At 35.9% G+C, this 10,334-nt stretch overlaps 1 protein-coding gene across 4 annotated transcripts in view; it reads left to right on the top strand.

Annotated features, from left to right (window-relative positions):
• The first annotated feature begins 8,825 nt into the window (after nucleotides 1-8,825).
• LOC149080464 (NGFI-A-binding protein 1-like) overlaps nucleotides 8,826-10,334 on the top strand; it is a 567,589-nt gene continuing 566,080 nt past the window's right edge. The window contains exons 1-2 of one of the 4 annotated variants that reach the window (XM_089239575.1): nucleotides 8,826-8,950; nucleotides 9,739-9,812. In XM_089239575.1, coding sequence (XP_089095701.1) covers nucleotides 9,803-9,812 — 10 coding nt within the window. In that variant the 5' untranslated portion in view covers nucleotides 8,826-8,950; nucleotides 9,739-9,802. The remainder of the gene's footprint in view (nucleotides 8,951-9,738; nucleotides 9,813-10,334) is intronic. The other 3 variants (XM_089239574.1, XM_089239577.1, XM_089239576.1) reach the window with 3 other exon arrangements.

Here is a 10,334-nt window from a genome sequence, read left to right as displayed (position 1 = left end):
ACTTCACTGGTGTGGATTCTGCAATCTCAAATATACTCAGCTATGATTCCAACCTTACCACTTGAACACCTCCAATAGTGATGAACTTTCCGAAATCCCGTCTTAGTGTGTATCTACATCTATATACTGTATATAAAATAACATGTCCCCTGACTGATTCATCATCGAAGAGCCAAAACAGATGAAGCTATAAATATCAAATTTTGTGAATAGTTTTGTTTCACGACGTGAAGATTGACTAAGAAAGGTTTTTCCATATTCGACTCCTGGGGGGGGGGGGGGTCATAAGGGGGTTTCAGTATTGGAGGGGGTCATACCTTGGAATCACGCCTAGCCGAAACCGCTGAAGCTACATATAAATATGCCATTATGTCTATATTGTAATATAGATAACATAATATAGAACAATCGGATTTTTTAATCATTTGTGGCACTGCTAGTTTAAAACTAACTCATTAGGTCACTCACTCACATACTCACTCACTCCTCTCTCACTGATTCAGTAACTCAATCGCTCATTCCCTCGCTGACTCGCATCGAACTGTTGTCGATGAATTGTTAGTCGGTGAATTTTCCTAGTGGTGAATTTTATTTTCCTAGCGGTGAATTTTATTTTCCTAGCGGTGAATTTTCCGGCGATGGATTTTCTAGTGGTGAATTGCATGGAGGTGAATTTTCTTAGCGGTGAACTTTCTGGCGGAGAATCGGTGTCAGTGAATTTTCCGGACACGGCCGCAGACACCATTATCAAAATGTCATCGGCAAAGGCATGTATGTTGACATCTTTTCCCGGGTTGATTTTTAAGAGTTCGTTGATAGCCAAATTCCCTAATGTCGGCCGTAGGACCGACCCCTGAGGCACTCCAGTGTTGTATTTATGTATTTTCCCATTATCATTAACGATAGATCTGTCCGTCAGATAACTATAGAGAATTCTTTTGGTGTATGCTGGAATGTCAATCCTTGATATAATGTGTTTAAGAGGAGTTATCTTCAATGCATTGAATATATTTATTATATCAAGTGATATTAGACAAACGATTTGATCTCGTCTGAAGTTGCTTTTGACTATATCTTTGACATTTTGGAGGGCGTCAATAGCTCCTTTTCCTTTTCGGAACCCATAATGATTCTGCTGAAATATTCCGTTCTTCTGTATATAAAATTCTAACCGGTTACCTATACATTTCTCAAATATCTTGCCGATATCTGCTAAGAGGCATTAGGCCTAAAATTAAAAACTTTTTCCTGGCCTGTGTTTATCTTTGGGATATATACAGCTTTTCTTTCATTACATAGTTGTGGGAATATTCCTTTCTGTACGATATTGTTAAATAATGAAATAATGAGATCAGGTTTTTCCTATATAATAATTTCCATATTGATTTGGTAATGCCGTCTGGACCTGGTGCTGTGTCGTTTCCTATATCGTCGAAGATTATATCGATTTCTTGCACTCCGATGGGTTTAAACTGTTCAGAGTCTTGTACAGAATCAGTCTGTGGATTTTCTTTCTGATCTTCCGTTTCGTTTATGAAGTAATGGGAATTCAGCTCGTCAATAAGATCCTCTATGCTGTCAACTGATATTCCCGTACATAGCACGGCCGCCTTTTATATCCTAGGTAACGGTTTCTTGTTAATCAGTATTCCATATCCTTGAGAATACAGATTATTTTTGGTTATATTTCCGATGCATTTTTTGAAAGAATTATTTTTAGTTTCTTCGATCAGTTTCTAGTATTTGTTGTATTCTGCTTTATAGATAAGCATAAGTCGGTTTCTCTCTTCCATGTTTTTAATCTTTTGATATCTTCTACGCAGGGCTCGTACTTCTTTGTATTTGCAAATTGCTGCTCCACCATGGAGTTTGTTTATTCTTGTTCATTCTTTTTATTGTAGATGATTGACATGTTTTAATAATTGCTGTATGTATGTTTTGTACATATTGTTCAAGATCAGCATCATCTCCCACTCCTATGTGTTGCTCCCACATATGTTCGATTTTTTGCATGAAGACTTGATTATTAATATTCTTTTTACTGAAGTACTTTTTGGAGTCTGTTGTTGGTATTCAAAGAGTAGTAGTCTGTGGTCACTGAGAGCGTACACTTGTCGCTGACTCTCCAGTTTTGAATGAGTTCGTGTTGGCCTTTGACAAGTGTGAAATCGATCCACGATTCCCCTCTTGTTGAAAAAAATGTAGCAATGTCATGGGGTTTGTTGGCACAAATAATTTCATTCCTATTTATGAATTCCATTAATTTCGTTCCTCTTGCACAAGATGGTCTTGGCCCGCATACTCTATTTTTTGCATTGAAGTCCCCAGTTATTTTTGTGAGTGTTCTTCTAAGTCTTCTCTTGGGGAGCCGTAGGCCGAGATGAATATAATCTGGTCATTATTTATTTTAATCAGTGTGCGGCTGCTACATTTCTAGTTTTATACAATTCCATTACTTTTATTTCTGAATTTGTTATCCATATCAATGCTCTTGGCTCTTGTGAAGCATTTTTAGTCTACTATTTCGTAGAAATCCGCAGATCTCACCTCCTAAAAGATATGGTTCACTGATTCCAATTACATCTATTTTTTCGTTGACTGCGTCTGATCTGAGCTGTATCGTAGCATCGTAAGAGTTATGGAGATTTATCTGCGCAAATTTTATTATCCCCATTGTATCGATATTTCAATTATTTTATTTAATTGAAGCTCGCTGTGTTGTCTTTAGTGTTGTATTAATTGCGATTGTCCTAAGCAATCCCTCTTAATTTTGTCGCGTTGTGTTTCGAAAGATCCTTGTAACAATTATTCCTCTGTCTTCTTTTTCGGTAACCTCTCTGTTACGGTTCAGAGTTGTTCCTGCTGTGCTCCCTCTCTTCTTGTACTTGAAAATGCTCTTCTGCACCTTGGATCTGTGTGTCGTTTGTTTCTTATCTTCTTCAAAATCATTTTTCCTTCCTTGCTGCATCCATTCTCCTCTCCGTGTGTTGTTGCTGACTGATATATACCTAATGTTATTCATTCTACTCCGTTCATCATTTGATCTATTTTGCCTTATCTTTGACCATATCCACGTTTGTCCTTCCCAGACTTTATTGCGTCTTTTCCATGTCTGACGTCTTGGGTAACTGATCCTGCCATTCGACCACCTCATTCTGATATATTGATATATTATCCCGTGAGTGTTGTTGTAGTTGCGGTAATTATATATGTATCTCGCTGTACTTGTTGTTGATATGACTTTCTTGAAAGAGCTTTGGTGTTGTGCTGCTGTCCCCTTTCCCTGTAATCCCAGTTTCCTCTTTGTTCCTGTCTAAGGGAAATGGATCACTATGGTGGTGGAGTTGTCATGGTCTGGGCAAGCATCATGTTGGACGGCCACAGACCCCTCCATGTGTTTGGCAGAGGGGCCCGTGACTGCCAGGAGGTATAGAAAGGAGATCTTAGAGCCCTATTCGACTTTTCAGGGGCGCAGTTGGCCCTCGGTTCCTGTTCATGGACGACAACGCTAGCCCACATCGGGCTCACCTGGTCAACGATTATCTGGACAGTGAGGATATTCGGCGTATGGATTGGCCAGCCAGATCTCCTGATCTAAATCCTGTAGAACATGTCTGGGACGCAGTAATTGCATCTCGCCACCCCCCTCCGAGAACCATCCCGGAACTGAAAATTGCGTTGCTGCAGGAGCGCGACCGATTGCCACAGGTACTCCTCAACTGCCTCGTGTTCACTATGCCGTCGCGCTGTGCGATCTGTCTAACTGTGAGAGGGGACCATACCCTATATTAGACTCATTTTCGGTTCGATCTCACAACGTGGATTTTGGATATTCTTGCAATGACGAGACTGCAATTTACTAACAATCACGCGTGCGTACTATGACTTGTATGGCACACCTCTTTCTGTGTTATAACTGTGTATTCATACCAAATTTCATTAAAATCTGTCCACTAGTTTTTCAGAAATTCGACATAATGTGCTAACTCTCTTAATTTTGCACACGAGTAAATTTGAGAAGAACGAAAAAAATCCTATAAGATGTCACACATCATTTTTTATCGAAATATATGAATTTATTGGCAAGTTACAAGCGCTGAAAGATTGGAAAAGAGAGTTTAAAATGAAATTGTGACCAAAAGTTTTCATCGCCAATTACGCAAATACTTTTCTGGCTACAATCAGTCAAATTTATCAAAAACTTGTCCATTCTACCAGCTTTCAAAAGAGCCTACAATAAATCATCAGTATTCTGGTTAAGCAGAAATTTAGGCGTTTGTTAAATTTTAGTAGGTTTTCGCAACTATTAGATTTTTCACTTCACCAATCTCTCAGCGATTGAAGCTCGCCATTAAATACTGATGTCGATGATCTTGTAATATCATCACATCATGTGATTTTTTCTGCAAAATCAAATTGTCACCAAAATCTGTAACCGCCAATTCAGAATTTTCGTCGAATACTCACTTCGAGAAACGTTGATTTCAGTGATGTATTGCGAACAACGGGCTAAATTTCGTCTCAATCAGAACTCCGATATGGCTTTTGTAGACTCTTTATGGATAGCTGATGCAATGGACAAGTTTTTGGTAAATTTGACTGATTGTAGCCAGAAGGGTATTTGCATAATTGGCGATGAAAAATTTTTTCGACAATTCGATTTTGAACTCTTTGTTTATCTTTCAGCACTTGTAGCTCACCAATAAATTCTGTTATTTCGATGAAAACGATGTCATTTCATAGGATATTTTTCGTTCTTTCCAAATATGTGCGTAGTTTGCGTGTAGGTCTCTCAGAAACTTCAGAAATGCATATTTTCTCCATAATCGATGATCCACCATAACTCTCAAACGGTTTGAGATAGGACATTCTTGGTGGGGTGTTTAAAGATCCACTTGGGCTCGTCTATTACCCCCTTTTGTTTGGCAGAATAGATCGAATTCACCCTGTATATAAAATATTAATAAGCCGGCAGGAAGTGATGGCTTGACAGCAAGAATGATTAAGATTATTCGTAATCTATCGTTATCACCTAACACTGATAACCTATTTTATTATCCGTTCAACCGCTTCATGTTCAAGCTGTTGACGATAAATTTGAATGATCTGTATTAGACGATACATGTGGTAGCCTTGTAACCCTCACCTAGAAACTTCTTTTGACTTGTTCTCTTTCTCACTTCTATGTACAGTATATGTATAATAGAAGGATTAGTTCTGAGAAAGATACATATTATATGTGTGTGTGGGGATGATGAAGCGAAGAACAGGCGAGACAAAGCTGAGGAGAACTACCATCGTTATCTCATTTGCTTGTTATCAGTTTATCGTTATCTCGTTGAGATATGACGATGACGGTGGGAGAACAGGGGGGGACACGCACGCACAACAACTTTGTTTCATATTGTTACAATAAACCATCGCCATGAGGAAAGAAGAGGTTGAAGAAAGTCAACTAGAATGAATTTATTCCACTGTCGTTTGGACGCAATAGCACGTCTCTGATCGTAAACGGGTTAATAACTCCTTAGATACTGATCATTTTTGTCGCACCACGGTCATTTTCTGCACACGAGGGCTAATTAGACCGGGACCTACAATTTATTGCCGATTCCGAACGGCAGGCTTGTTTTTTATACTCATCGAGAGGTTGGTACGCTTACCCCTCGATGGAGGACTCCCTGTGGTAGCAATTTTTTGCTGCGATCAAGTCGCCGTTTTTTGTTGTACCCCTGTGTCAGGAAAGTTTTCTGACAAGGACGAACCGGGTATCGAACTCGCGACACCTCTAAACATCCTTTGGTACTTCAGGCGAGCATCTTATCGACCGGGCTACCGCGCCCTTCCTTAGATACTGAAATATTTTATAATTAACTGAAAAACTCAATTGTTACGCCTGTATACAAGAAAGGTAAAAAAAAAAAAAAATGATATGAACAATTACAAACCAATTTCGATTTTACCTATTATGTCATAAATGTTTTAGAAATGGGTAAAATAACAACTTAACAGTTATTTATACTATATTGCTTGCTACTCACATCATCAATTCGGCTTCAGGGGAAAAAAAAAAACTGAAATGGCTATGAGAGAGATTAAATTAATGGATTGCATGCAAAATAAAATAAATAAAAACAAAAAAGTAGCAACTGCATTTATAGATATTAGTCAAGCGTTTGATACCGTAAACTGTGATATCTTTTTAGAAAGACTGAATATATCGGAGTAAGAAGGGTCCCGCGCGATTGGTTCAGATCTCTTATAACAAATAGAGGACAGTCCGTTAAAATAGGTAATCAGATAAGTAGGTTGCCCTCTATCTAAAACATCAGGGATCGGTTCTGTACCCAATCCTTTTTTCTATATACATTAATGGAATTCATAATATCAATATTTCCGGTCAACTTGCCTCATTCGCAAATGATACAGTTCTGATTTCCTCTGCTGAAACAACTGAAGAGTCGGAAATTTGGAAAAAGATATTTATACAATAAATAAAAGTATTCGAAATCCTCGACTTAGGCTAAATTCTAACAAAATTAAATGGCTTCTTTTTAACTTAACAAACAAACAGATATAGTGAAATTTCATAAATGTAATGACTTTCCCTCTAATACTGTATGTAACTGTTCGTACATTGAAAGAGTAAATCAATATAAACATCTTGGAATTATTATTTCTGCTAACCTAAAATGGAAAGATCATACTGATCAAATTGTCAATAAATTAAAAGCAATAATGTTTAAATTGAAGACTATCATCACACCAAAGTTTAAGAGAAGTGTTTTATGCTTTGGTGTTCCCACATGTTGTATATGGATGGATTAACAGTTTGGGGAGGGGGGGACATATAAAAATTAAATCTACACTATAAATTCTCTTTATGACTGTTTTCGACGTTATGTTCTACGAACCAATAGTTCTTCACAAAATAGAGTATTTTTAATCCACTTTATTATACGTCTACTATATTTGTACAAAGTTTTACCATTCATGTAATAAGAATCCTGAATGGTACCGCAGAGTGAATACACAAAGAAGCACTATGACATTACAATATATCATATACCATTTCCTAAAAAAAAACAATTTGCAAAATATTGTTTTCTTGCTCCGAGAATTTGTAGAGAACTTACGTCATTATTGGACAGCAGCAATCATTTTATATGTTTAAGTAGGATATGAAATACATACTGGAAAAATAACAGATATTGAGAATATCGTTTCATTGAGATATATCGTTTTATTCGATGATTAATGAATTTGCAAATTTAAAGGAGAAAAATGTGTATATATATTTGGGATAAGGAAACTATCTGCATTGTATCATATATAGTACATCAGTGTCTAGTGTAACGCATGAACGCAATATATTTGGTGTGACTTGCGGGCAAGTATTGTGGAATATAACTTCGTATGTTGCCAAGAAATTTTGTACATAATTCATTAGTACGCCCAATGGAAGGATATATCCCTTTGGGTCAAGAAGTGTTAATTTATAATTCATCGGTAGTTTTGTTGTCTATTATGCTGTTTGTTCAAAAAAAAATTAAAAAGAGAAAAGATGCCTACCACAGATTTGTGAGCGGAACGCCAGCAAGTTATTTTTTTTCGACCATTTTCCAACAACCCGGAAACTGCACGTATATGTATTAGTCGAAAGCCGGCCATGAACGCCTAAGATAAATAAAAAAAATAAATGCAAATATTGATGAAAACAAATGCAATGAGAGAGAAAAAGAAAACAATGCGAGTCGTATATACTTGGGAATTTCAATAAATTGGAACTTCTTTGGTTTGCACAAAAAGTAAATATTTCTAATTTGCTATTTAGATAAATTTGTGACGTGAAAAAAACAACAAAAAAAAAACTTAATCTATAAGCGTTGCTATAAAGCGAGAAATCCGAAATGTCGGTTATTCTGAATCGAATAATGACTATTTCAGGAATCTTATAAAAATTATCAAATATTTAATTAAATTATTTATTACAATTGGGGCAATTTTTATCTGGTTTTAATGTTATATGCGTCTGAAAATTTCACTCTGCAAAACATTTAACAATAAATAAGAAAAATAATTTGAAGGGCTCCAGTTTAGCATCAACTTAAAACTTGAATTTAAGTATTTATGCTTACGTATTATATGAGCAATATAATTGAAAAAAAAACGATCATACGATGTGAGAAACAAATATAAGATTCGTCACTTTCTAACTTCGTAACTTTAAGCTGGTAAACTGAAAGCAATTAAGGATAATCATGCTCTGAACTACCAAAATGTGAAAAAACAGATTCAGAAGTTTACTCTAAACTATATGAAGCAACTTCTAAAGTGTATGATTGATATATATTCAATTTGTGTTACATTACGTTGATCTTGAATGGTAGTGAGAGGAAAAAGACTATATAACAACCTGCGCTTCCGACGAATTCAAGGCGCACGCAACACATCTAAGTATTTTTTTCAATGAACGAAAAAAAAAATGATCTGCCTCTTTCAGCGATTTTTTAAAGCTAAAAGTATGCAACGAATGCATTTCTTTTACACACGCCCTTCGGGCCGTACTCTACGTCATCATTAGCCACTGGACCCAGAGGGAACACCCAACACATTCGATGCGCTAGCCAATCAGGGTGGAATAACCCTTATGACGCATCTGTCTTTCCTCTTTCACCCTTTTATTTCCACTTTAAAATTCCCATATAGACATCTAAAAACACGATCACCACCTATGGAGCCCCCCCACTGCCTATTTACCCCTACCCTTTTTTTTTGCAACCCTTCAGTGCCTCTATCCAGGGGATGGGTTAAACGAGGTGCACAAAACAGCAGAGAGCTTCATGTTCATCTACCTCTTTTATGCAGTTGTTGTGACCTGCTCGCTGTTCATGGAATCTCATGTTTCTGTTTTAATATTACTAGGTCACCAGTGTATATTTCTTTGTTGGTAAGTAGGCAAATTGATGGTCTGGAAAATAATGGTAACAACTTTCTGCATGTAAAATGCGTTGAGATAAAGCAAATTATAAAATATTTGAGTTATTGTATGAGGGCGTAAAAACGTGTATTTATTTTCCAATCTGCTAAGCCTATTCATGGCTTTACTGATTTTTCCGATCCCGTCTCTATTTCTTTAAGCAGTATTTTCAACAAGCAACCGATACATATGTACATATCGTTTTTTATGATCCGTTATTTAAATACGTCACAATGTTTAGAAATAATGATGATACATAATACACATGATGATACAGTTATCTTAATTATATATGCGTAGTTTTTTTGTGAGATAGTCGTTATGTTAGTATAAGCTTTGTAGTAGGTCAATACTACACATTGCATTGTTGTCGTTTAATGAGTTGATAACGTCATTCTAATAGTTGTTCTATCGTTTGACTATTCACTGAGATTTTCTTGTCAGTACTTCCAATCTCTCTTGATTCTTGACTTAAGTTTGAATCACAATTATTCACTTGCAATGAAATTTTTTTTGACTAAATTTTTCTTCATTCTCTCTCGTGACGAAAATAATATTATAAAGGCCCATGAAACTATGAATCATTGCATCATTTTCCAAGTTCAAAAATATAATTCGGTGTGATAAGATCCGGAAAAGTATGCATGAGATATAAATGTATTTATACCTGAGAGACATCGAAAACTGGCCATTGAAGATATATTTGATTGAGACTTCGTTTGAAAAAAACTATTTTATCAATTAATTTCTCTTACCAGACATCTGGTGACCTTATTCAAATTTACCACATCACAGAATGCATTCTATTGCAAGAGAAAGCACATGAAATTAGGTGAGTTTTTTATATCAGTTTTTCTTTCTCATTTCATTTTTTGTGATAATCATTCAAGTTTTTAAGAAAAGATTCTGGGGAAAAGAGGATAATTTTTGAGCGTAATTTCTCTCTGAATTTCTTAACTTATCTTGCTTTTTTTTGAGATACATAGCATAACAAAACTTTTTTCATGTTTATGAAAAATGTTGGCTGAATCATAAGAAATGGGCAGATGACGATATTCATTTTTTATTTTGCCTGTTACAAAGAAAAAACAATGCGTTTTTGTCCTGCATTTGGAAATTTAAAAGAGGTAAGAGGAGGGGAGCAGTTATAGATGGAAGCAGAATATGAACTTTGTCTTGATAGTAAAGAAGGTACCTAAAGTAAAATTAAAATTAAATCACTCTTATTGTTTTGTCAAATGATGGAATTATTAGTTTCGTCCTACGCGATAATCATGCTTTGGAAAATTGTTATATTAAAGCAACTTCATTCAAACTAAAATATGTTTGATGTAACTAGAAGCCTTAGCAAAAA

The sequence above is a fragment of the Pholcus phalangioides genome, unplaced genomic scaffold, assembly GCF_987345545.1.
Source record: "Pholcus phalangioides strain wild (caught in Gottingen) unplaced genomic scaffold, Ppha-v1.0 ptg000011l_1, whole genome shotgun sequence".
Taxonomy (NCBI): Eukaryota; Metazoa; Arthropoda; class Arachnida; order Araneae; family Pholcidae; genus Pholcus; species Pholcus phalangioides.
Note: the sequence above shows the minus strand (reverse complement) of the source record. Positions and strands in the feature narration are given on the sequence as shown.